The sequence below is a fragment of the Tenebrio molitor genome, chromosome 5 (assembly GCF_963966145.1).
Source record: "Tenebrio molitor chromosome 5, icTenMoli1.1, whole genome shotgun sequence".
Lineage (NCBI taxonomy): Eukaryota > Metazoa > Arthropoda > Insecta > Coleoptera > Tenebrionidae > Tenebrio > Tenebrio molitor.
Window position 1 is genome coordinate 2,186,262 of NC_091050.1, and position 27,676 is coordinate 2,213,937.

The 27,676-nt window shown below is 38.1% G+C and overlaps 1 protein-coding gene and 1 long non-coding RNA gene across 3 annotated transcripts; one reads left to right on the forward strand and one right to left on the reverse strand.

The window, feature by feature from the left end:
- Positions 1–1,591: 1,591 nt before the first annotated feature.
- On the reverse strand, positions 1,592–27,372 carry kat80 (katanin 80). Of its 2 annotated transcripts, XM_069049031.1 has the most exons (9): positions 26,989–27,371; positions 26,127–26,938; positions 17,156–17,438; positions 4,917–4,979; positions 3,406–3,688; positions 2,975–3,353; positions 2,651–2,892; positions 2,518–2,592; positions 1,592–2,455 (listed from the first exon to the last, which is right to left on the reverse strand). In XM_069049031.1, exons 1-9 carry the CDS (start codon positions 27,026–27,028, stop codon positions 2,200–2,202), a joined length of 2,433 nt encoding a protein of 810 aa, XP_068905132.1. In that variant the 5' UTR covers positions 27,029–27,371; the 3' UTR covers positions 1,592–2,199. The 2 variants fall into 2 exon arrangements, with proteins under 2 accessions (XP_068905132.1, XP_068905133.1); XM_069049032.1 differs by lacking the exon at positions 4,917–4,979 and having other exon boundaries at positions 26,989–27,372.
- Positions 14,438–15,605, forward strand: LOC138131824 (uncharacterized). The gene is made up of 2 exons (XR_011159917.1): positions 14,438–14,679; positions 15,292–15,605. It is a non-coding gene; the product is annotated as an uncharacterized lncRNA (long non-coding RNA).
- Positions 27,373–27,676: the final 304 nt, after the last annotated feature.

Sequence of the window (27,676 nt, forward strand, 5' to 3'; positions counted from 1 at the left end):
ATTCACGACTTCACGAGGAATGATAAGAGCCCGGTGGAATAGCAAATGCAACCCACAATACATTGGAACAAAAAGCCGGACATCGAAGCGGTAAATGTCCGGGTTTTTCTCCTGGTGAATTGCGGGTTGCATTTTCTATTCCGCCGGGCTCTTATCATTCCTCATGAATCACTTGTATTTTAAAAGCTTATGTTTCAAAGGTTTTGTCCTGTTTTTTAAATTTAAAAGTATATTTAAAAAGTAATATTTTCAAAGATTTTTTGCCGTGTTTTTAAGGTATATTTAAAAAAGTAAGTTATTTCATTACCAGCCAATAAATTAGGTTTGTTTCTTTTTGATTTAAAATTTAAAAAGAAATTATTTTTTCTATAATTCTATGCATGAAGGGGGTCATTTTCTTACGTGTATTTTTTTTTACACTGTTAATAAGATCGAAACTATAGAAACCATACCTACATAACAGTGTATGAAATGCAATTTCACGCACATAACCTTTTCTGTTTTTCACTTCACGCACTGTTTTTTATTAGTTACCTAGCAACATGGTCACTGCGTTGATACTTTCAGATTTCCTTCAAAAATTCGAATTTTAAAATGTAGTTTTGAAAGCAATTATAGAAAAACTATTGTTTAATGTTTTTACAGAGTGAGCAACAATAACTGATTCAGTTGGCAAAAAAAAAATTACATAAAATTTTCAAGACTGTGAATTGTACCTATTTCCGTTTGTTTTATTGACATTATTGAAAGCTGGTATACATTTCAAATTTAAAACTCTTGGTTTTTGTAATCGTTTATTAATAAAATGGTTTTCTCATTGGAACATGACATAAAAGTCACCAAAAATCACCAGAATTTATTGCCAACTCAATCAGTACTTGTTGCTCACACGGTATTTCGTGCGTGAAGATGTTTTTTGTGCATTCAAAGGCTTTTACTCCCTCGACCTGCGTCTCAGTGTAAAAGCACTCTCTTCACGCACTTAATATAAAAATAACTATTGTTATTTCATTGATTTTAGGCCTTCAAAATTATTTTTACCTGTAAAAATACTCGTAAAAATATGCTAAAAACTTTGCTCCCACAAGACGTGTTCTAGAAATTTTTTGTAGATTTTCATATTTGAGACTTGTGAATTGATGGGCGCTGTTTTGGTTGATTTTAAGTTTTTTTTTTGGAGATATAAAAGTTTGGATATTTGTTTCTGAGGGGAGTTGTTTGTGATTTTAGGTGATTTTTCGGTCGTTTTTCAATGATTTTTGCATGTGCCAACTAGCTTGCTCCAGAAATGAAAATCCCATTTAAATTGTATTAAATTAACCCAACACTACAATACGGAATACATTAATTAGAGCATAATTTCAGGGCAAAAATGTTACTGCATGAAGGATATATGTATTTCAAATTTTGCGTGGGCTAGCTACTCCTTTCTCTATGCAGATTTTACTGAATTTTATGTCAACTAATCTCTCGCTGGACAAACTAACAGTTTGTTTTTAGAAAAATAAAATTTATCATTTGTCCTTCAACATTTGCGTTTGAAGAGGAATCATGAACCTCATAACATTTTGGCGGTGTGACATTCACGAGATCACTATTAATAACTTTTTATTATAAATATTATTACAATAGTAGTTTTTATTTTACATGTTATAATACAACACACTGTATATATATAAAAAAAGAAAAATTGAGGTTAGATTCTGCCAGGTGGGTCCGCTTGAAAAACAAATTAAAATCAAACATAAAATGGCACAAAACGTGTTAATAAAACAGGCAAGAAAACAGATTTCGACGCACCACCAATCGCTCTTACTCTTATCTCTCGTCGTCTACGTCTAGCCCTAATGCAATTATAATAAATACTTACAACTACAATTTAGTAACTCTTGATAAGTATCATTGACCGTATTAACTTCTGTCGTTATCGATATTAATCGGGTTACCCCCTTTGAAAAATTACTTTTCTGTCGTTGGACGGATTCGAAGTCTTCACCTTACGGAAAGCGCCAAAAAATTTCAGTACAAAAGAAAAAAAACGACAACGAACATTTTTTGGAACTTTCATCACAATATTAAAACCGAAACGAAAAATAACACAAATTAGAGATTCGAGACCATTTCTGCAGTCATGGTTGCGTCCGCCTTCCTCGGAGTTCAGACGCTCTTGTGTTGGATTTGGCCCAGTTTGGGCCTTCGTCAGTCGAAAGTGTTCTGAATCAGCGTCGTTATCTCCCTGAAGGTGGATCCCACCGATCCCGGCATCGACTGCTTCTTCACGAGGAAACTTCTCAGGTTCTGCAAGATCTCGTGACACTTGACCGACTTCCTGTAGCGCTCCTCGCGCGGGATGTCCACTCCGAAGCTCCCGCTCGGCGCTTGGACGTTGCTCTTGATCACCTGGCCGAAGTGCTTCAAAATCAGTCTGAGAGTGTTGCAACCCGTTGTCATGTACCTGGACAGAACACAACAATTTTTCTCGTCTGGCGGAGTACCTATATCTTAATCGGTACTCACGTTTCGAATTTGCTCTGCAGCAACTCTTGAATCTTGGGCAAGACCAGGACGCACAAATCCAAGTTCCACAGGGTACTGCAATCACAAAGGGGATCAGTCAAGCTCTTGTGCTGCAAAACACACCAAAACTCACTATTTACTGTTGAAAACGCTCAACAGGTCGACCAAAACTGCCAGATCTCCCATCGACATCGCCGTCTCCGTTGCGGCTTTGATGTCTTTGGATCTGAACTGGGCCAAGACCAGCTTGAGACTTCTCTGGCGCGTCACCAACATCGCCATCATGGGTTCGTGGCCTCGCATCAGCGCCCCCAACACTTCGGCCTCGGACATGTCGGGCAGCTGTTGCTGGAATCCCAAGCTCCGGTGGTGCTTCTGAAAGCGACGATCGATAAAACAAATCCAATCTAATTCTCTCTGGTAAATATAAAACACACATAGAGGGCGCTCCACTCACCGGCAGAAAGTCATCCAGATCCAACCCCACCGGTCTATCGATCGACACCGGTACGAACTCCACCTCCTCCGAGGGACTACTGTCCGGTGAAATTTTCGAATTAACATAAATATCTACAGGAGTACTAGTTATGTAAGATGGCGGTGCTTTGACAGGTCCGTTCTTCTCCGTTCGAGCGCTGTTCATCGGTATTTTCGAAACGTTAGGTACACTGGAGTTGCGACTAGACCTAGAGAACGAGTTCTTCCTCGACGAACTCCTCGAAGACATACTGGTTTTGCTTATGTTAGCTTCGGAAACGCTGTGTTTTATAATACTGTTGTTTTTGGGTGCGCTTTCGGGGACATCTTTGCAACTGCTCTGTCTCTGCAGGTAGAACCTGAAACCCAACCGGTCAACCACGCTTTGTACACTCGCGAGAGTGGCACAACCTGGGAGTCGATAACGTTTGCTGTGGTTGCGTCACGGGTTGTGGTTGTTGCGGTTGCTGCTGCTGGACCTTGTTCTTGTTCCCGTTGGACACGATGTTCTCCCTGTTTTCCTGCTGTTTGGTCAGCCTGCTGACGTACACCTGGTCCAGGTTGGATTTGGAGCGGGAATACTGCGAAGATGTGACGGCTGGCGGTGCTGTGTAGTTGTTAACGTTGTTGTCGAGCGAGAGGGCTTCAAAGTTGTCGGTCGTGATGTCGGCCAAGATTTGGGGCTCCGAAGGATCTAAATAACGTCGACAATTCAAAATACGAAAAAACACACACAAACACAAGTGGTTTACGCGCAATAAAAAAGTAAATTTTATTGTTAGTTTTTCTTTTGACATTTCGTCGGTATTACAGTGAACATTTTTTTAATCTTTTTATTTTCGAGTAATCACGATGTAAATGTAATATTTTCTACGTATTTTTAAAAAACAACAACGCAAATTCGCAGATAAACACATCAAAGAGGAAAAAAGTAAACCGAAACGAACTCGGAAAATATTAATTTCTCAAATTACGACTGTTTTTTACATGTCGGCCAAGATTTGGGGTTCCGAAGAATCTAAATAACGTCGACAATTCAAAATACGAAAAAACACACAACTCAAGTGGTTTACGCGCAATAAAAAAGTAATTTTTATTGTTAGTTTTTCTTTTGACATTTTGTCGGTATTACAGTAAACATTTTTTTAATCTTTTTATTTTCGAGTAATCACGATGTAAACGTAAAATTTTCTATTTTTAAAAAACAACAACGCAAATTCGCAGATAAACATCAAAGAGGAAAAAAAGTAAACCGAACCGAAATCGGAAAATATTAATTTCTCAAATTACGACTGTTTTTTACATAGTAGTTGGCCGTGGTATATTTATTTATTTCGGGATTTGTAAATTTGACATTTGACAGTTCACAGTTGTCACTTTTGCAGTTTTCACTCTTTGCAGAAGATTTTTTTTCGAGAGTGTTTTGCGTAAGCCATTGGTTATTTTATTACTCTAGTAAGTGGTGAAATTAAACATAAACACTTTCTTTCTTACGTTAGTAACGATGAAAATTGTTTGTTCCCTGAAATAGGATACATTTATTGTAGTCTTTTTATGGAAAAATTCGACAACTTGTTTATTGTTGGCAATCAAGAATGAGTGTCTTACAAAATATCTCAATTGTCAAAACTAAAAAACGTCTTTGATAACCCACATTAGATATGCCTACAATCAACAGATTTTCTGGAAGTGTAAATAAAAGAAAGTCAACTGGAAAGCTTCTAGAATCTTAGGAAACTGTTGAGGATTAAGAAAATCACTAGAACATAACAGGCAAACATTTTGCAATACAATTTGGATTGTTTTTCGGGCATAGAAATTATTTTTATTTATCTACGAAACTTTAAAGTCTACCAAAAAAAAAAATCATCGTCATATTTTTTAAATTTATGTCCCCTTCCCTGATGCCTTTTTGAACTTACCGGAATAGTCATGTTCGGGCCTTTGGAAGGGTTCGGGTTCCAAGGGTGGCGGGGTGCGACTCACTGCGAAAAAAGACTAAATCAGATGTTTCCCTCAAATTCTTTCGACAAATGCTGAATAAAAATTAGACAACGTGTAAACAAATGAATGTTTTACCACTTAAGCTGCTTTCTTGTTTGTCATGCCGAATCGGTCATAAATGACTTGCATTGTACATAGTTAGTTGAAATGGAAATATCGACGCTTTTTCAATAGACAATATAATTACAAAATATCATGTTGCCGTATTAACCTTGACTACATTACTTTGTTTACAAAACATATCTTCTTTTGTTCTTGAAACTGAGCAGGAAGAATTTACTGAATAATCCATCACGAATGTAATCAAAATTAACCAAATTATTATAATTCTTTTTTTAATTAAAATCATAAAATATGTTTACAGAAATTTTGTCAATTAACTGGAAGTAATTGGCATTTCAACAATTTGTTATTGATTGCGGAACAATGAATGTAGACCTACGAGTACCTTATCAGCAATCGTGTGTTAATGTTTTGTTCGTTAAAGTTATCAGTTCCTCGACTCGGACCTAAATTGTTAGTTTTCTGCTGCGAACAACGCCGAGGGACTTGGTATTCAGACTTGATTTTACTTTTTGATCGTATTTTGCCGCAAAAATTAAAATTGCGAATGAAAAATCACATTTCCCGTACATTATTTTTGGGCTTGCTCAAGGTTTGTTATTGGGAGTCATTCTTTTCTTCTAAGTTCTACTGTATTATCTAATTCTTTTATTCATACGCTACTCACGTCCAATTACTATTTAATTTGATTAAAAAAAAACTCATTGAAGAAAAAACATCTTAGATAATTCCTCCTTGACGATATCCCCAACTATCATTACTAATTATTTCTTGATACTTTTTTTGTTTTCTCTAACAAAAATTCAAAGTTTATTATAACTAGGTACTATTGTTTTTCTTTTAATTTTACATATTTTGCAGATCACTATCACTAGTTATTTCAGGATGTACACATTTGTTTTCCTTAATAAAAACACCAATTACATAATTTTTTTATTTCACACATTTTGCAGATTTCGCAACTTCCTCGAGTGCCCATTTGGCAATTGTGTCATCTGCCAGGTCTTTAACCCCATCGTTTACTTCGCGTGTCGGATAAACAGAACTCTGTAAACAAACACCGCACCGGTTCCTGCCATCTGTCACGAATCCGCATCCACTTCCAGTTTCACCTCTTTGCCATTTTAAGGCGAACGTGAGAACGCCCGGCCCATTCATGCGTTTTTTCCTTTCGAATGGAAACGCAAAAATCCGAATTATGAAATTAAAACAAATACGGCAAACAATGGTACTTCCTTTTTCGAGCGTGAAACGGCGACGATATAAGTGGGCCGTCACAAAAATTCATTCGATATACCTTCACACCATTGTTAAATCGGTCGAAGAGAAACATTAAACGCACGAGACCAGTTTGGCCAAGATCACTTCGCCGACGAAGGAACAGAGCGACGCCGCCAGTCCGACCAAGTAGATAAAGAAGACGCCCTCGAAGTGGCCCACGTTCAACGGGGTCAACTCGTCGTCTTTGTCTTCTAGACCCATGTAGCTGGAAATGCGCGGGTGGTGCATCTGGTCGACGTACTTCTTGACCAGACCCGCTTGGTGCATCCGATCAATGACGGTGTTGAAAATCTTCAGAACAGGATGGCCTTTTCTCGTCACGAAAACGCTCTGTCTTTCCAGGAGGTAGTTGGGGGGTTCGATCACCTTGAGCGAACTCCTCGCTTTCTTCGGCAGAAGCCGCCAGATGTGTTCGTCGATCGTGGTAGAAAGATTCCTGTGCTTGACCAAAGTTTTCAACAGATCAGCGTAGAAGAGTACAGGCGGACTGGCGCGCATCCTCTTCAGAAGCTTCTTCGCTACAGGATCGGCATCCGAAAGCTCCTCCACACTCTCTATGGTCGCTTTCTTGGCGAAGAGAGTGAAATTGGAATCGGCAAGTTCCTCTATGGTGTCGATTTCGTCGTCGTAAGCCGGTTCCAGGAGCACGCTGCTCAGCTTCGCCTTGAACGCCACCACGAAAATCAACGATTGCAACATGAAAAGCGACAACACGATCTTGACGGATTTCGATTTGGACTTGGTCCTTCCGGTGTTCTCCAACAGGCTGCCCAAAAACCACAACAAGTGGACGGGGTATTTACCGAGGGCCTTCTCCCCCACGTAACATACAACGAAGCTGACCAAGATCAAAACCGCGATCATTATCTTCAAATTGATCGTCAAGATGTTGACGATTGCTTCGAACGAGACTTGTTTTTTTCTCGGCACCATCCACAAGTTTCTCGCGGCGTAGAAGATCTCCGAGAACTCCATCTTCATGACAAACTTCCTGAACCCGATGGAGTAGGCCGCGACGAAGATGTCGACCGTTCTATTCGTCAGCATCTTCTCGAAGAGCACAGTTTCTCCGTCTCGGATGAACTTGGAAGTTTCCTCTTTCGACGCCATCAAATACGTCAAGGAAAAATTCTCCATCTGCGCTACTGTTCTCACGACGTCCACAAAAAGACCAGGTCTGTCCGAGCTGATGTCTTGCACGAAAGGAAAGACGTTGTCTTTGTTCAAAACGACCGCTTTCAAGCGACACCCGGCGAAGTTTTTTTTCTGGGTACCTTCCACAAATCGACCAGTGCACGTTCCCGCAGTGACAACTTTTGGGTTCTTTCTGCAAAAGTGACTCTCCCAGTGGTACACCCGGACATCTTGGGCTCCACCGTAGACGAGAACGACGTAGATCAGCACGTCGTTTCGTAGAAAAACCTCCGAAATTTCCTCCAAACTGGAAGTCTTCTCGGCGACAATCAAAATCTTTTGTTGGTGGATTCTGGGTGGGTCCCACAAGTCGTTCCTCTTCAAGTGCTCGATATGTTCCACCAGTCTCGTACCGTTTCCGCTCAAGAAGACGATATTTTCGAGATCGACTTTGAGAGACGTCTTGGACCCGCTCTCGATGACCACCTTGTCGAAAGATTCGGAAACCAAGTCTTCCGCCTCTTTGTCAAAAACGTAGGCAACGTCTCTACCCCCGAAATACTCCAGTACCACCCTCGTCAGGCACTCCCCCAGTACATCCTCTCTTTCGGGAGGCAACAATAATTGTCCTCTCGAACACGATAGTGTTGCTGCCAAGGTTAATACCGCAACGCAAGCCGCAATCATAATTTCTTTGTTTCTGCTGCAATGCGGAGGTTTCAACTTGCACCAGGGACAGTTCTTGTTTACGGTACGAGCGCGTAGCCGACAAAAAACCCATTTCAGTCATTACACCTGATCGGATTTTAATCGGACGTTTGTTAATGTCACTCGATGGAAAAAGCGAGTGCAGAGTTTTCATCGTTGATTGAGAGTTTTGTAAAATTATACGCTGGATGCATTTTCTGCATAATGGGATGCACATTATCACGCCGTGCACGTCAGGAATTTCCTGGGCCGCCAATACGGAAAGAAATGGCGGTTCTAGCCCTCGCGATTATTACATTCCATTCTTTTCACTATCACTTATGGATTTGGTTTGCTAATTTCGATGTTGGATAACGTGCCGGCTAATTTGTAATTTTAATCCGAGCAAAAATAAAAGCGAAAAAGTGTTCAACTAAAGTAAGTCAGGTTCATAAATCCTTGTCGGCAACATACTTCTACTTGCTGTATTTCCGTTTTGGTTTATTTCCAGACCGATCGAGTTTATTTCGACTCTTTGCACGTCATTAACACACATTTTTGTTAAATTGGACTCTGCCATTTTTAGATTCCCCTCAAGATATTCAAAATATCTCTCCACAAACAAATGCCACTTTTTATTTACATTTTCTAATGCCATCTACCATTTTTGGGTCTTACACACCTACCTATACTACTCACATTTTATTATTATTTTTTTTCTCTCTATTTATCGTTCTGCCCTCATATTTGTCGCATTTCCTGTTTCTTATCTACCTGTTCACTTTCTTTTTTTAAATATTCTTTTGTCACTTTCGATAACCTCGTTTTTATTAACTTCACTGTATTACATGTTACATGTTTTAATCATTAAAAAAAAAACACCTATGAGGACTCGGCAAACCAATTTAACTCGTTATTCGCAATTAAGCCTACCTAAGCCAAAAAGAATAAAACACGACGCCGGCCGGTCAAATGGTTAATATGTATATCGAGTCCCGATCTCAGTCCAACAGAAAGTTTGTGGAACAAAAAAATGAACCAGTGAGAACGCCTGAAAAAATGCTGCACAACGTTTACAAAGTTTCCTTTGAGGAAATCTTTGTGATTTAAATTGAAGTTACTAAGACTGAAGTTCTCGCCAAAGTTATGTACTTAATTTTGAATTAAATGACAACAAAAAAAGTCTCATGATTTTTTTTTGACCCATTTTTTCGTAAAATTTTTAGGCTTCTTTATAAAACATTATTGGCTCAATCGTTTCCTACTGTGGAGTTATACCACTGGTTAAAATATCTGCATAACTTTCAAAGTCACCCTGTATTGATAAAATCTGAGAGTTTCTGTTTATTTTTTTCAATTTTTTTAAATGAATCGATTTGATAAAAGTTTATGTTCACGCTTATCGTATTTTGATAGCGACTTTGTTAGGTTATAACTTACAACAATTATGACACCATAAAATGTTTCTTTTCAATTGTAGAAAAATTTGATAAGTATATTTTAAAACAGAGAATTTCCGCTTTCGCTCGATGCTACAAATTATTCTATTACACTTTACGAACAGAAAAAAACCCAGTTGTAAAACACATTTTTCTTGTGATGCTCAATAGATATTTTTTTTAATGAAAAAAATGAGAATTTACCTCACACATTTTATTAATAATTAATGCAACATAGTTTGTACTATTGTGCGCTAGTTTTAAACAAATCGGTCAATAGCTAACTAAAATAATAATTTTTCTTCAATTCTCTGTGTCACGTCTTATTTCTGGTATTAGATATTATTAACGCGAATTGATCGACACAAAATGCGTTCCAGATTCGATAAAAAACTTTCAGTTGTTCGGGTCAGTACTTGCGACACTAACACAAAAATAAATAATAATAATAATAATAATAATAATAATAATAATGTTTATTTGCCCAACAGTTCTGGAAGAACCAATTACAGAGCAAAAATGACAAAAAAAAATGACATTAGTAATAATAATACATGAAACATGAAACTAAATTAATGCTAAATGATATTCATCCTAACTTTTATTTACAAAATAGATCGTAAGAGATTTTCGAAAATAACACCCAGAAACGTAATAGATGTCAAAATCTTTACAAACTGCATTATACAGATTTGACATAGATTGAATAGGTGCACGAAGTAGGGTGTTAGATCTAGGCATAGCCGCATACAAAGGCAGAACGTTTCTATTATTAACCCGAGGAATACAAAAACATAATCTCTGAAGTAGATCAGCACAATCAATTCTATAATGGATCAATTTATGAAGGAATAATAATATAATAATTTTTCTCCTATTAGCTGATGACAAAAAGTTAAATTGCTCGCGAAGAATATGATTATGAGTTCCCACCAGAGGAAATACACCAAATACTTTAAAATGCAAGTAGATTAAAAATTTTCTTTGAACAGCTTCGATAGAAGTTACGTGACATTGGTAAAAGGGGTTCCAAACTAAACAGGCATATTCCAAGCAGGGAATGACATAAGTTTTGAATAATAGTTGAAAAATTTCAATGTTGGTGAAGTCCCTCGAGTTTCTAATTATGAAACCCAACATACTTAATGCTTTATTTACTGCAATGTCTATATGATAGTTAAAATTAAGTCGTTCGTCAAAGTATATACCAAGATCTTTAATAGTATTTTCGCGTTTTAAAATTAAGTTCTCTATATGATAGTTAAATAGCAATGGTGACTTTTTATATGAATAAGAAACAACTTTACACTTTGAAACATTTAACGCTAATTTATTAATTATGCACCAAGAAGAAAGTCTATTCAAGTTTTCCTGCAAGGTCAATGCATCAGCTATGTTATTTATGGTGGAATACATCTTATTATCATCAGCATACAAGAGACTACCGCAGGTTAATGCGGAAGGTAGATCATTAATAAAACATATGAACAATAACGGTCCAAGATTGGATCCTTGCGGAATGCCTGATGTAGAATGGTACAAGAACGAAGAGAATCCATTATAACTGACAAACTGCTGTCTATTAAATAAATATGATTGTAATAGATGTAGAACTTTGTTACTTATACCGAACATGTCAAGTTTAGATATGATTAAGCGATGATCAACGCGATCAAACGCCTTGGCGAAGTCAGTATAAATAGTATCAACCTGTGAACCTTGATTAATTGATTCGGATACGTACTGTGAGAAGCAGGCAAGGTTTGTAACTGTAGAACGTTTCTTTAGAAAACCATGTTGCTGAGGGGAAATAAAGTTAGTTATGTACGGGTAAATATATGAGTATAAAACGATTTCAAAAATCTTGGAAAAATTGGATAGAATAGATATTGGGCGATAATTGTCTATAATAGAACGATCACCGTTTTTGAAAACCGGAATAATTTTGGATATTTTCCACAAAGAAGGAAATTTAGATTGCCGAAGAGAAGCATTAAAAATTGTCAACAGCGGCTGAATAAAAATGGTTTTACAGTCTTTTACCAAGAAAGCTGGTATTTGGTCATGTCCTGCAGTGAAAGAATTCTTAATCAAGGCTATAGCTGCGGAAATATCAGCTTCAGAAATTTGAATTATATTTAAATATGAGCCCGATACTACATTAACGCCCGAGATCAGGGGATCTGAATCAGATGCTATAAAGACAGATTGGAAAAAGGAAGCAAATGCATCAACTATATTTTGAGGTGCTTCAAAGACATCACCATTGCACGTTACTCTTCCCGGAATTCTGGAGACACCTTTTTTTGAGTTAATATATGACCAGAATTTACGTGGATCATCTCTTATGTTATTTTGTACGCTTCTTAAGTAAGCAACACGCGCAGAGGCGATTTGCCTTTTGATCAACCTGCGATACTCCCCAAATCTCTGGTAATAATATGCATTATTTGAATTCTTGAACTTGCGAAAAGAATCGTACTTTAGTTTAATGTTATTAATAATAGAAGAAGTGAACCAACATGGAAATTTATTATTTTTTCTATTATTTGTGTTGTGAACTGGAACGTGCTTATCTAGTACGTTATATAAATATTTGTAAAATTTGTCAACAATAACATCGATCTCAGAGTAATAATTAAGAAATGACCAGTCAGTAGCTAATAGTTCCTGATACAATAGGTCATAATTAGCTCTCTTAAAATTGTAAGTTTTAGCAGTATTAGATGGAACGAAATTTATATCATAAGTAGACAAACATACAGATATAGATAGTGCAGGGTGGTACAAGTCCTCATTCACAAACGGTGTAGAATCATGTATAACTACACACTCAAGGCTGGAAAAAACGAGGTCCAACAATCTGTGAGATAAATTCTTGATATCATTAAATTGTTTCAAACTCAAATATTGGCTAAATCTGTTAATTACCGTAACAAGATTACAATTATATTTATCCTTTTGAATAAACTGCGGTATATTAAAGTCACCAAGTATTATAATATTGTTGGTAGACACAAAATTATGTTCAAAATAGTTGCAGAAAGTAGTCAGCTCAGGCAAAGATGGGGTTCTAGGAAAATAAACAACAAATATTAGAAACTCATCCTTACCTAAGAAACATTTACAACCAACAATCTCTATGAGATAATTAAGTGCAACACGCAACTCCGAGACATCTATCTGTTCAATTTTTAGTGTGGATTTGGCAGCTAAGAAAACACCACCTCCTCTAGAAACATTCAAGAGGTTATAATTACGATCACATCTAATAACGTTATATAAGTAAGGTGAAATAAATTCCGATGTAGAAATATCATCATTTAACCATGTTTCAGTAATACAAATGATATCAAAATCAAGGGAACTAGACGCATCAAGAAAATTATTTAGTTTGTTACGAATACTGCGTATGTTTTGATAATAGATGGAAAGATCAGAAGAGTTGGGCTTTAATTGTTTAAATTGACAGACACGATGCGAGGAATACCATTTACATGTTTTAACGTGAGACCTTCTTCACCGCTCTCAGTTCTGGCCTGAAGTTCACTTTTAACTTTATTGAATAACGATCTTTGTTTAGGCGTACGATCTGAAGAGACTTTTAGATTTTTGTATTGGGGACTGGCCAAGAGATGAGAACGGCGAGATTTCATTCTGCGGAAAATTTGAACCACATTATCTTCAATGTCAAATCGTAGTTTAATAGGACGTGAAGTGGTACGAGTCTCGTTGTATTTTCCTAGTCGAGAACAGGTAAAATTCGGCAGGACGGCGTCAGGTTCCAGAAAACTAAGAAAGTCAGTCACAAATTGCTGGTCATCTGAGGTGCGTTGTTGAGAGGAGATATTTGCAGGCTGTTCAGGTGTATTGTAAATAATCAAATTTTTTTGCCGATGTTGACGGTCAACGACTTCTCTGATAATTTCTTCAAACTCGATATCAGCTGACGTAGGTTTTTCTTTAAGAGATGATATCTGCTGTTGCAAGGACTCGACGGTGGTATTTAGTTTTTCAATCATTTTTGTCAAATCCGATATCAATTTGCTGCACTCACAATTACCGTTGGCATTCAGCAATCTACAATTTGGACACTTCCAATCCAATCCATCCGTGGACTTAATGACATCGTATTGCGCTTTATTCATATTGATGCACTTAATATGGAAGAAAAGATTGCATGAACAACATTTCAAACCAGGCACTGTTGGAGGTGCAGTACCCTTACAAGTCGCACAAAGCACAGGCATATTATAAAATCACCGAGAACACCACTCAGTCACGAAATAAATCTAATTTTCTTGAAAACTTGTGGAAATATTAGGAGAGCACAAACTACTTGCATCCGCTACCGCTACCGCTACGCGGCCAACCGTCAATAAATTCTGAATTTTGAAATTGAATTGAGTCGTGTTCAGAGATCGATCAATATCACATGGTTTAATAATTAAATCAAAAATTAATAGAAAAATAATTGAGCCGGATCGGCTTTTCTGTTAGAAAAAAGAAAAAATCATGGAACGGTGCTGATAACCTTGATTTGAGAAAATAAGAAAAGTGATAGCTGATAACGAGGACGTAAAAATGAAATTAATCGCTTGTCAGGCAAATACAAAGGATTTAAAGTCGGATTAAGAGAATGTTGACAATTATCCGAAGATCGTATCTCGATTATCTTCCATTTAATCTGTCGACAACGACACGAAACTATTCCTCGAGCACATGTTCTATTTGTCAAACGGTTCTCCTACCATCTATTTATATCCACTTTAATCACAATGACCTGTCAACGACCACATCAATTCGATTCTATTTTTCCCCGGTCGTCCCAACTTAGATCGCATCTTCATTCCGATCGAAAACCACTCGAGCGATTGGGTTTTCCGTCCGATCGTGGCGCCAGATCTGACACTTGCGAAAATTCAGTGGACGACCTGCGATTCGCGGAACGGTGGCAGATGGCGTTCCGTTCGTTTTCGGGTGTGCAACCGGCTCCGGACGAAAAAAGTTCGTATGGTGGGCCATTGTTCGACAAAACAATGGAGTTTATTCACACGTGCGCGCTATCTTCCGAAAGGTAAATAAACCGGTGCCGTTTGCATGCGTGCGGGAAAAGAGATGGCATGTACGGTTCGATACTTGATTATTACGTGGTCCGGAGAAAGCAGTGTCCAGGTTTTGGACGATTTCGTGAATCGCACTCCGTCACGCCTTTTGCTGGTACCGAAATCGGTAATGGTTCTCGGAATGGGACAAAAGAAAATCTCCACTTGATCGTGATCTTTTTCTCTTTTAATCGATGCCATCTGCATTATTTGGTAAATCGTTTGGATCTCGCGTAATACTGTAAAACGCAAAATATACTCGAAAAAAAACCACTATACACAAAGTACTCGTACTGTCGCGAGCAATAAAGTTTGGGCGTCAATGTCATTTCAAAATTTGGTTAGATTGTCACAAATTAAAAAAACTTCCCTGTCTGATAATGCCCATGTCAACAAAGTGTCAAAAAAATGAGAACAAAAGGACAATTAATGCCATACAACATGATGATAGGTTATGATATTTACGACTGTTTTACAATGGAGCATTTTTGATTGCGTCAAAAAATGACCTTGACGACCAAAATTTATTGCTCGCGACTGTACATATATACAAAGTAACGGAAAATTTCGTTTCTCTGTTTCAGTCTGTCAATCTTTTCGGGGAAAAACTGAGATAAATTTGGAAATGACACCATCAGAAAGCACCAACGTTTTTATTATATTTTCGTGGGATGTCGTTATTATACCAAGGCAAATATTATTGTAAAACAATTGTTTTAGTTGATGATTTACAAAAATGAATCACACTCTATAGACAGAGTTACTGAACAATCTGGAAACTTAAAAGTGATAGTCATCAAATCTTAGTCACCTTCATTTGAAAGATATGTTGACCTCTTTCTTCCAATTGTTACGAATGTTCTCAGCTTTGTCTGCATTTTCTTACCTTTTTGTGTCTTTGTTTGCCGAATAAAACTCCTTTCCTAGCTCTTAAAATATTCTCCCTTCATATTTATGGATATTCTGCGAACGCATTCTTCATTACTACTTTTAGTTTTTTCAATCTCCCTCTTTTAACTCTTTTCAATACTCTTCTTCCTTTCTGTTTAATACGAGTACTTTTTAACGTTTACTTTCCCTTCATTCTATATTCTTTTAACTCTTCAATTTTTCTATTCCTTGTCATTTCGTCAATCATCTCCCCCTCCCCTTCCCTGATCCAGCTCCTTCCAATCTTTTATATTCTGTGTTTATTTGCAAAGATGTTCCTTTAATGTTTTCTATGAGTAAAAATAAATCGTAAGAAATGACCTTACATTTGACTCGGTCTAGCCGCCTGTCAACATTTCAACTCCTAGGATTTGAAGTGTTTCAAGTACGGTTACAAAAAGAGCCACTTTAACCGTTTCTATAGAGTTACACAAAGATTTTCGACCGCTTGAAGATAAAAAACAAAATAGTAGGCACCAGTAGTAACCAATGTCGATCTTTTCACTTCAAGAAAAAAATAACTAAATCAGTTAATTAAAGATCCAGTTTGACACGAACAGACCTTTCTCTCATTTTAGAAATAAGATACAGTCGTTTAAAAAAGATTTCTTCGATAAATGTGTCCACAAAAGAAATCAAAACCACAAAACCACTCAATCAATTTCAAGCTCACGACAGAAGCTTTTTTTTTTATTCCATATTCATCTTTATTAATGCAATATTAAAATTTCTTCCTTTTAATGCAAGTCGTTTGTGTTTGTCATCAACCTTTGCTCTTTTGCGTTCTGCATTCGGTATTTATAATATTCTCTTTATTCGGCTCGACGCGAACCCGGTTAAAATAAACCCTCTGAGGTCAATGTCGTGATAAATTATGAACGAATCGTTTCCAGATACCGCAGACTGTCACCGAAACGCGGAACAGCTATTTCCCGGACGTTAACCCGCGGCGAAAAATTTTCTTTAAATTTGTAAAGCTTCCCCGATCACGATTTGCACACTTTACGAATTCACAAGGCGCCCGACCTACTTGTTATCAACAAGAACAGTTAAAACGCTTTAAAAAAACACCCAGATAAAGCAGTAAAAGTCGCTCCAGTTTGATATGAAAACGGTAAAACTTGTCTTCTTACAAAACAAAAAAGTAGCGCCCGTTACAAAGTAGGATAGCGGAGGAAACTAAAAAAAAAGAAATTTAAATGAAAATGAAGACGGCGAGACCTCGCCGCAGTCGTTAAAATTTAATTGGTCTGGCGAAATAGCTTTTAAAAAATTAGCGACACGCGAGATTTCGAGATTTCACCGGATCGATAAAATTTTCGAACGCGAACAGAACCATTACACAACAACAATTATTATAATTAAATGCATCTCCGCGCGCGTGCACATCTGTCCGTCATTACTTCATTTGTATTTTTAACTTCGCAATTATCCCATTTTGCGTAATAGGATTGTTTTCTGTTCTTCCCCCGAATTTTTCACCCTGACCCAGATCCACCCCGCCCAACTAATACTCACGTCCTCGTCCCTTGAAGATCTCGTTGTAGTCGGTCACGTTGGTCACCTCCGCCGTCGACTCCTCCTCGGGATCGGTCCCCGAGGTGCTCTCCTCGATGGTCTTCACGTCCAACGAGCGATTCCTCAAGCTGACGGGTCGCTCCGCCTTCGAGAAGCTCTTCCTGATGCTCTGGTTCGGCGTGAAGGGGCTGGGCGGCGTGTCCGGCGACGGACTCAGAGGGTGGACCTTGTTCAGGTCGACCACGTAGACCTGGACGTTGGTCAAGTGGAAGGAGGCGCCGACCTGGAAGAAAGAAGTCTTTCGTGAACACGCGCTGAAAACGGGGATTGTGCAACGGACACCTACGGGTGACCTCTGGGTGATTTTCCGACCAACAGGCTGAGGTTGTCGCCGTTTAAGGTGACCTCAATGAAGTAGCGAAATGCCGACCGACACCTCACCGAAGCAATTTTAAGATGGAAAAAGTTAAAGGTCTCCCAGGTGCAAGTGGGTCAGTTTCACAAAAGGACTAAACAAACAAAAAAATCAAGAGAATGGTTTCTAATTAATTGCATTTTTTCCTTCGCAGCTAGTTTAGAAGGAGAGAGTGACAGACGACACGCGAAAAATCTCACTCCTCTGCTGACGATAAGAATTCACGCGGTGACAAATCTGCACGGTCAGGTGCACTGTTGACTCAAATTTACGAGCAGTGAAGTCATGGAGCGGTTACACTTTCCGAAAATAGGAAAGTCTGAAAACTTGTTTCGCTGCAAAAATAGACACTCGCTTCATTACGAGATCTAATTTGCATGAAATAATTTTAATTGGTGATAAATGCCGGGAATCTGGCCAGAATATTTCGTGGGCTGGAGCAGAAAATTACTCTGGAAAAAAATTAAAGTGACGTCAGGCGCGCGAAAATAATCTTTGAGAAATAAAAAGTAAATTAGAGAGGTACACACGAGAACGGTCATCCATTAAAAAATATACCAGAGTGGGTGGAATAATCGCAGTTGTTGGAAAGAAAAATGGGGTTCGGACAAGGATGTCTATCAAAACAACTAGGTATTGTTTCCCAAATGTGTCATTGATTCCAAGTGAATAATGATTTGACATTTATTAAAACTAAAAGAAAAAGAGAAAGAAATTGAATGGGAAAAGTGAAAATGGAGACGGGAGAAAAATGATGAAAAAATAAACTATGGAACAGAAGAAAGATAAAGAGGGCAGAGGCAAAAAATAATGAAAAATAACTAAAAGGGAGTGGTGACCGGTAAATGAAGAAAACACAAGAAATATGACAGAAAAATTGTTGCAATTAACGTTAGTGTCCAAATTTGCGAATTCCATAATCCAAAAAGTTAATTAAGCGTAAAGTTTGACAATTTCTTCTGAACTAAAAATTTTTCATAGTGGAATCGTTCGTATCTACAGATTTTGCATTTTTCGAAAATTATGTAAAATAAAAAAATTAGATTTAAATGTTTTGACAAATTAAAAGAAAATTCTTTCACGCTCGACATCTTAACCTTGACACCGTGGAAACAAAACGCGTCCACTACAGCCGAGCGGCACGGTTTAACCGTCCCAGCCTGTATATTTGTAAAAAACTGGACCGAACACAATTATTGCGAAAAAGTAAATCACGCCCCGCTGATAAAAATCTCCACCGTTTCAATGAGAATTTAGGTTGCCTTATAAACCAATAGACTGTAAACGGAATGTTATAATGTTATACAATTGTTATGGTAATTACGCTTATGACATGCAACGATTTTGCGAACGGGTGAGGATATTGGCCAATCCGACCTTAAATGAAGGAGACTTCGCAGAAACGAAGAAAATAATTCTGGCATGAATAATAAATAAATAATGGATGAGACGTCGGAAAAGCAAGGCTCGGGGCGGAACAACCCCCGTTCGCGTTTGTTTGTTTCCATTTTTGGTGTCGATGGAATGGATTTTCGGCGAAACGATTTGCGTCCGACATTGTTCGAATTCCGATGGCCGCGGAGTACGTGGGGTGCTGCATTAATTACCACTGATAAATTTATTCGTTTAATAACCGAGATTTTTACAATTAGAAAGGTCGATCGACGTGGAATTGATGCTATTCACAAATTATTTAACACATTGTACGTACTTCGTGAGAGATTGTACCTATGTAAAAGTAAACCATCGAAAAAAAATTGAATCAAAGACAAAATCATTATTTATGCTGCACTATTATATCGAAATGTCTAAAGAGCGTTCAAAATAAATTGTGATCGTGTGGCGTTTGTTTCCGTATGACGTAGCATCACCAGTTGTCAAATCACAGGCGTCAAACGTCATTTATTTATTCAGCCAACAAGGACCGCTGTGAATTATTTCTTTTGCAAACGACAGTTCTTTCTAACGAACGAAAGTTTTCCTGATTTATCAATTACAACATGATGGCTTTTCCTTTAAATTAATGATTTAAATGATTTTTATTTAGATTAAAGTGAGGTTATGTATGAAAGCATAACTAAAAAAACATCAATTTGTTTTGAGAGAAAGCCACGGTCCGTTTGACCACAGGTTTTTTGAACGCTCGTTAAAAATCAAGAATACAGATAAAATTATGTCTAAAGTAGTAAATATGTCCCAAATCGTCATTAATGTACTGTCGCGAGCAATAAATTTTGGTCGTCAATGTCATTTCAAAATTTGGTTAGATTGTCACTAACTTAAAAAATTTCCCTGCCTGATTATGCCCACGTCAACAGTGTCAAAAAATTGAGAAAAAAATGACAATTAATGTCATACAACATGATGATAGGTTATGATATTTGCGACTGTTTTACAATGGAGCATTTTCAATTGCGTCAAAGAATGACCTTGACGACCAAAATTTATTGCTCGCGACTGTACATATTAGATGATGTAAAAATATCGATTTGTCATTTTTTTCTCAATGAAATTTTGTAGTAAAACTATGGCGGTTAAAGAAATTTAAATGAATTACATTACATACAAGAAAAAAAAAACAGGGAAATAGTATGGTCAAGTTCCGTGTTGAACGTAACTGAATACAGTTACAACAAGGAAAAAACAAACAGCAAACAAGATTTTAAGCACGATTTCTGTTGTTAAAAATAATGGATACATTTACGTGCACAAAAAGCAACGGAAAAACTGGAAGAAATAAAATGTATTTGATTTTTTTTTTTCAGAAAATATACTGGGTGAATAAAAAACTATGTTCTATTATTTCCTTTATAAATAAGTGATTTAAAAATATAATTACATTATGTAACAAGGGCATTAAACTTCACTCGCCGAAAAAGACGACATTTTACTTCAAAGATATGCATACCTTTTAGGTATTTTAAATCAAACTTTGAAAGTAAGCACACTTGCCGTTACCAAAGTTACCAAATGGACGACAGAAGAAATCCCACAAAAAATTATGCAAGATGTCATTTCTCGACCAAGTCGAAATAAATTGTTTTCTTTAATACATTTTATTTCAAATTATCTCAATGTATTTTTTTTTGACTACGAACTTAACCTATAAGCCCACTACTATTGACTCATTTTTGGGTTGTGAAATTGTTTTTTACTTAACAATAATGAAATTGGACCAAGGTCAACACCGACATCTGTCACTTTTTCAATGAAATTTTATTAGCTAATTCAAATCGATACAACACAACTTCCGTAAACAAAAACGTTTTGTGTCGCTTCTTTCGTGGCTAGAAGCGTACCTTCCATTTTCACTTTCCATACTTTACCGATAATAGCGCACCAAGTCAATTTACAGGACAACTTTGTAAAAAAAAAAATTAAATATGTATAAAATTTATAAAACAAGCTAAAGTTCATTCAAAAATCAAAAAACCACCACCTGTTGCTTTAGGTTGGTAAAATTTAAAAAACCCTAGGTAGATATTTTTTCATTTGTAACTATAAATTATGACATTTATTTGATTCAAAATAAAGTTCAACTGCTTAGAATTTCGTTCATATTGTTTTATTAGCAGCACGTTTCATTTATTTATTGATTCTTATTATTTTTACTTAAACATGTCCAGGAAAACAAGACATTTAATAAACACTTAACCTCAAAATTACAGTCCTCACCAAATTTTACACTAAACAGAGGCGTCAATAGTAATTATCGAGGAAAATGCGACGTTGGTGGATTTTTGATTTTTGAATGGACTTTAGGTATTTACTTTTGTGGATTTTAATACAGAAAAAGTAGTATTAGCTCTTCAGAAAACTCCCGTGACATTTTGCTGTCATTGGCACTTTGAAATGTAAATTTCTTAGTTTATTTCATAAGCACTAACCACCTAATGTTTCAATTGACTGTACAAAGGACCTAATCATCCTATCACCGACCCAAATTTCAAAAGATTATCATTAATTATATCATTTTGGGAAGTCAAAAATGTCGGGAGTTTTGTGAATGGCTTATAGGTACCGGGTGACTTTTAATGCTTTAAATTGTTTTTGTTCGGTTGCCAACACATTTACGACTTTCTGTTGGTACAGTTGATTGTGAAATTCAAATATGACACATTACTGCAAGATGATCAAGAAGGACTGTTTGACTTGGTAACACTGAATTTTATTTTTAAATGGTACAACTGGAGAACTTCCGGTCGTTGACGACTTCACACTGACAGCCGCATCATTGATAAGTAATATTTGACATTTCAAATTAAATTAAACGTGCTGCTGGTGATGTTCGAGAGTCGAAAAAGAATTGTTAATTTATGTTTATAGCAAAATCCGGGACTCTTCCAGCAGTTCCTTTAGTTAATTGTTCTGTATTTCAAGTTTAATTTCTTTTCACCGTAAATTTTTGCTCTCATAAAGTCGTTTTGTCCATGTTACGTAAACACAATATGAACGCGAATATTTCTTTCATTGTCTCTTATCGCCTCATAACAACGAGCGTGACTGATTCCATTCTCGCGCTAACCTAGCATTGAGCCCAGATTTTTTTAACATGTATCACTTTCGCTAACTTCAGTTGTTCCTCGTTGTCCAAAGATGGTCACAGAACAGTCCATTCGAAATAATGTCAGGGGCACTTCCAGCCGCACAGGAAGTGGAACTCTTCCAACTCCTTGTCTGTCGACTTCCACTGATGCTTCATAACTTAATTAGGAATAGCTATTACATCGCAACACAAACATCATTAACTCTTCTATTACGTAAAAGAGCTGTGCGAAACGTTCGCAATGTCAACAGTAAATTGTGTGGTCACCACGTTAATTTGCACGAGGCGAATTGTCTACCGTTTGAACTCTCTACTGCTTTGCATTTTAACAAACACAAAGACTCAGACGATTTTATAACTGGCAGAATTCGAAACAATTAAAAAATCTTCCCGTCTGGACGTTGGCAACTTCCACAACTTCTTCCATAGCTGTGGTAGAGTTTTTCACCTCGATCGAATTTCTCTTCCGATAAAAACGCCACGATTCTCTCCTTCCGGCTTTTTCTCTGTGCGCTCGTAATATGCAAAAACTCCTCGACCAAGCAGTACCAGTCCATTCTTCTCGATCAATCCTCCGTCGAGCCGCGGCACGTGACGCTTTTCATTCTTCCTTTCATCAAGACAATCACTTTCGTTTTCAGCACCGCCAATTTTCCCATCGTTCACCTTTCCACCGACCAACCGGTCCGCATTTATTTCGAGCAGCACTAGGCCATCGCCGTGCTGTTAACGACCTCGCTTTTTTCCACCGGAGGCCGCGGCTTCTGGTTGTCTCTTCTTCTTCGGGGCGCTGCGCTCGCGCCGACGAACGCCAATTACTTCCACTTTTCTCTTGCAACAAACCGAAGAAATGTCGGTGCGAAAAATAAGAAAAAACTAAAATCTTAACAGGGACCTCTTAATTTACCAAAAAAGAGATCATTTATAAGAGAAAATTGTGCAGTAGCGACGTAGTTAGGAAAAGATAATGGGAATCAGAACAGAAAAAAAATAAAACAAACAAAAACTGAGTGGAATTAAACACTGAACATTTAAAAAAAGTCCTTTACCTACTTTGAGTTACAAATAGGCTCATTATTATACCGAAAACAGTTTAATAATGAAGCATATTATTAAACTGTTTTTGGTAACTTTTAGCTTTTGTTATATTGGTAACATCAGCCGTTTGACGTCAGGCGTCAAGGTAACGAATGAAGGAAGCTACGAGGTAAATTTAGTAAATATAACCTTACATTTTTGTGACAAATGTCTGTTGCCAACCCACGCAAAAGTCCCTAGTCTACTATGAAAGCTTGAGCAGTCGAAATTTCCGGGATTAGTAAAGCGAAGTAGATAAAATGGTATATTATATGTACTTGTTTAACAAGACATATTATCACATTCGTTCCATTAAAGCACTTCTCGCTACGCTCGTCGTGCTTTAAACACACTCATGTGATAATACAACGTCTTGTTAAACTAGTATAATAATATACTATTAAAAATAAATAATAACCATCCCAAGAGTGGTAGTTGTTTTTTCTTTGTCTCATTGTAGAGTGCAATCAGAGAAAAGTATATGGGCGGTCTCATTATTTACGTGGTATCCAGTTAGGCTGGACATCACGTGATGTGTACATTTTTCTTTGAACGTTCTACACAAAACATCTTCAAACATAATACTTATGTAGGACGGCGCAATATGTGACCGTGATTTTTCCGTTTTTGCTTCCCTTTTCTTGAATAGTTTTTAAGACGCTACATGTTACGCGAGTCAGTTATTAGAGCTCTTTGTTAGGAAAACGTTCGTGAGTTTAAAATAAATAGTTGTGCTTGAACAAAAATGGATCGCTGTTTATATTTTCAACCCATTTTTGTGCAAAAGTTGGTTGTTGTGTAAAAGTGTATTCAATAAGGTGAGTGTATCACTGATTGACCTGTTGGTGTTGTGGTGAGTTTACCTATTTTAATAATTGATTTTGATAACGATCATCGCCATAATTAAATTATTAGTATTGTGAGTTTTTAAATGTTTTATAATTGATTGGGGGTCGCTGACTGATAATTTGATTATCAGTCAGCATTATTATTATTTTTGTGTGCTGTCTCTCTCAGCGGGAGTTATCTCTCTCGCACTCGCATCATAGCCCCTACACTTATTTACTCCAAAAGTGAATCTTGCTACACTCTTGGTTCCACCGGTGACGCTACCAACTTCACCAAGTCTCTGGTATCGTTTTTATTGCACCTTGTAACGGTTTTACCTTTTGCAAAAGCGACTTTCTCTGATGGCTTTTTCCTTGTTTGGTGAGACCGGAACGTCTAACGTGCAAAGTCAACAGATTTCAGTCGATGTCCGGTCGAACCGGTCTGTCTTCGAGTTTTCCCGGATCCGCTCAACCGCCGAAAGACGATAATCACACAAGAGGACGTTAGAAATCTCGCCAATTGTGCTAATCACTACGGACAACAGTGTTGTTCTTGACCAACTTTTTGTCAAATCGATTGCGTCAACGGTCAATAACAATACGAACGATTTGCGACGTAAATTCGTCGGGAGATTGTCAATTCGGACATTACAGGAGCTGTGTGGGCACACATAAAAATTTATACATTTTTTTATGCGACTGACAGAGGTCAAGTGTGAAGTGGTCTGACGACCATCGTCGTCGCAGATATTTACGAAGCATTCATTTTGATAACGTTACGCTTGACCACTTGTAGACCAAGATTTACGTCTGCTTGAATTTTTATAGTACGATGAAAAATTATGTTTTTGAGTTTGTAAACGCAATCTAGCTTGGACCTCCCCATTTTCTCTTCACTTCACACCTACAACGTTCATATCTCTCACAGTTACAGTTAACGACGCTCTAAATATCCATTAAACATTACATTTTACAAGGTGAGAAACTATTTTTTTAATTAGTCATAAATAAACAATAAACTCGGTCGCATTGGTAAACTAAACTCGGCTGCACTTGCAGGTGTTCAAAATTGGGAGAATGACGGAATCCTGTTTTTCGTGTTTTCCTGTTGCCGATTAAAAACCAGAAAAAAACGAGAACTGTCGGTTACGAAATTCTAAAAAAAGAATTGATAAATCCCAACAAAAGTGAGACTTAATTTTCGGCGGAACGAAAAACGAACGAATCGCAAAACTACATTTATTGCAAACAATTTTGTTTAAATAACGATTAGATAGGGACGATGGGTAGAAAAAATATCTTAAAATAACAACAGAGCTTGAGGATTTCCCACAAAGATAATTAACTGCAACGGTAGAAATCGAAGTCGAAGAAAACGTGTAAATGTCGAAGATCTGTTAACAAAGAGTACAAAAACAGAGGAAAAAAGACGAAAAGGTCACCGTTGCCGCATGAATCATCATTTGAAACGAGATTACAATATCCTTCGAAAAGGTAGCGCAACCGGTGGGAAGTCTATAAAACGGTAAACTATTTTTGCGACCGTTATTACTATTTCATTAATTTGTGGCAGTCTATTTTTGTCGCAACTGAAAAAGCGACGACAAGAATGAAAACGTGCAAGGAGTAGACGGATTCCTTAGCACGGCCAATTAACTCGACAATTTCCTTCCTCGTTCGTTATCCACCCGGTGAAAAAAAATCACATAAATCGGACCAAATAGAGCACGTCAGCGCGCCCCCATCGTCTCATTATGCATCCTTAAACAGCGAAAACATCAACATATGTACTCATATGGAAAGCATGAGCCGGCGAGTCGTGCAATTGATTTTGTACTTTTCCACCACACGTATGTACCTAGTGAACTAGCGAAAGTTCAGGATAACAAACAAGTCGCACAAAGAGAAAGGTTTTCCTCGACCTTGGACGCATCGATTTATGGCGTTTTCGGTTTTTGACCTTTCGATTATTCAGAGAATCTGCGACGAGAACTTTCGTCGAGCGCTCATTTCTCCTTTGACCGGAATAGATCGGTGAAGTTGTAAAAAAAGAAAACACATACGATACACGTTATGTAACACGTTGGGCCCCCCAAGACTCACCAGTTGATTCTGTGCGATGGAGATATCACTGACGCGGCTCCAGTTGACCGGGACCGAGTCGAACAGCCTGTTCGGCTCCCAGCCCACGACTTTCAAGTAGTCCCGTACCCCCACGAACAGGCGTTCTCCGTCCGGGTTGAAGCACAGACACCTCACGAGCCCCAAGTCGCGTTCACTCGACACCACCGTGAAATTCTCCAAGTCGAACAACTGCACCGACCGGTCCGAACTCCCCGAAGCCAGGAGAAACTCGTGGGGGTGGAACTCGACGCAAGTGACGGAGTTCAGGTGGTCACTGAAGTCCTTCAGCACTCGGCCCACTCGCAAGTCCCAGATTTTGACGGTGGCGTCATCGCCCCCCGACGCTATCCAGTGGCCGTCGGGGCTGAACTTGATGCTGTTGAGCGTGGCCTTGTGGCCGTTGTAGGTGAAGATACAGCCCTTCTTCCGACTGTCCCACATTTTGATCATGTTATCGGCGCCGCCGGACGCGAGGAAGTCGCCGTAGGGGTGGAAGTCCATGCATTTGATGGAGTTTTTGTGGCCGTTGAGGGTGCGGACGAGCTTCGCCGCCTCCAGGTCCCAGACTTTCAGGGCCCCGGCGCGCGACCCCGCGCAGACTAGCTCCTCAAACTGATTGAACTGGACGCACTCGATGGGGGTGGTGTGGCCGCTCAAGCTCATGAAGCAGCTCTGCTTACCGATGGCCCACAAGTTGACTTTCTTGTCGTCGCCCCCTGTCACCATGACGCGGCCCGACTTGTGTCCCAGGGCCACGCAGTTGACGTTGGCGTCGTGGGCCCTCAGGTCCTCTAAACACGCCACAGATTAGTCGACACTTACCCACGTTCACGCTACTTACGCAGTTTCCATGATTTCTTGTGGAGAGTTGCCATTTTCATTGAAGATTGACCAGATTTGTTGGTTAGGTTCCTTTCAAATGTTACATTGTGGCTCCCGGTCGAAGATTTCGCTCGGAAATAGCGCTCTTATCGTGGCTGCGGCAGCGGTTCGCTGGAAACTTCGAAGTGTGGGCTTCTAATCGACCAATTTCAGACGTTTTCTTGACATCTTCGACTTGGCCTTTTACGGTTTTGTCGGTTCGACGTTCGAAGCCAAACTAAGTCGAGCGGACAAAAAAGAACTCTACCGCTCCACGTATTAAGGATAACTGACAAAAAAAAAACGATATTTCTTAATTATTTCGGTGGAAGGACGTCCACACGTCTCGTGTTCTGTCGACAGATGGAGGGGCGAACATATGTGCCACCACAACATCCATACCCACCGAAATCCATACAAGTTAAAAGTTTGACATAATAATTCTTTACGCGTTGCGTTCTAAAATGCAGCACTAAATAAATGTTTTGTAGAAGAAAATAATCGAGACAAATGTTGCTACAAATTCATTGAATATTTCTCAATAATTGCAGAATCGTACAGTTTTACACGAGTTTAACATTCTTGTGTTGACATGTGTATCATGTGTATGATGTGTTGCATACTTCACAATTAATAAAGTAAAATAAATTACTCCTTAAAGAAATACT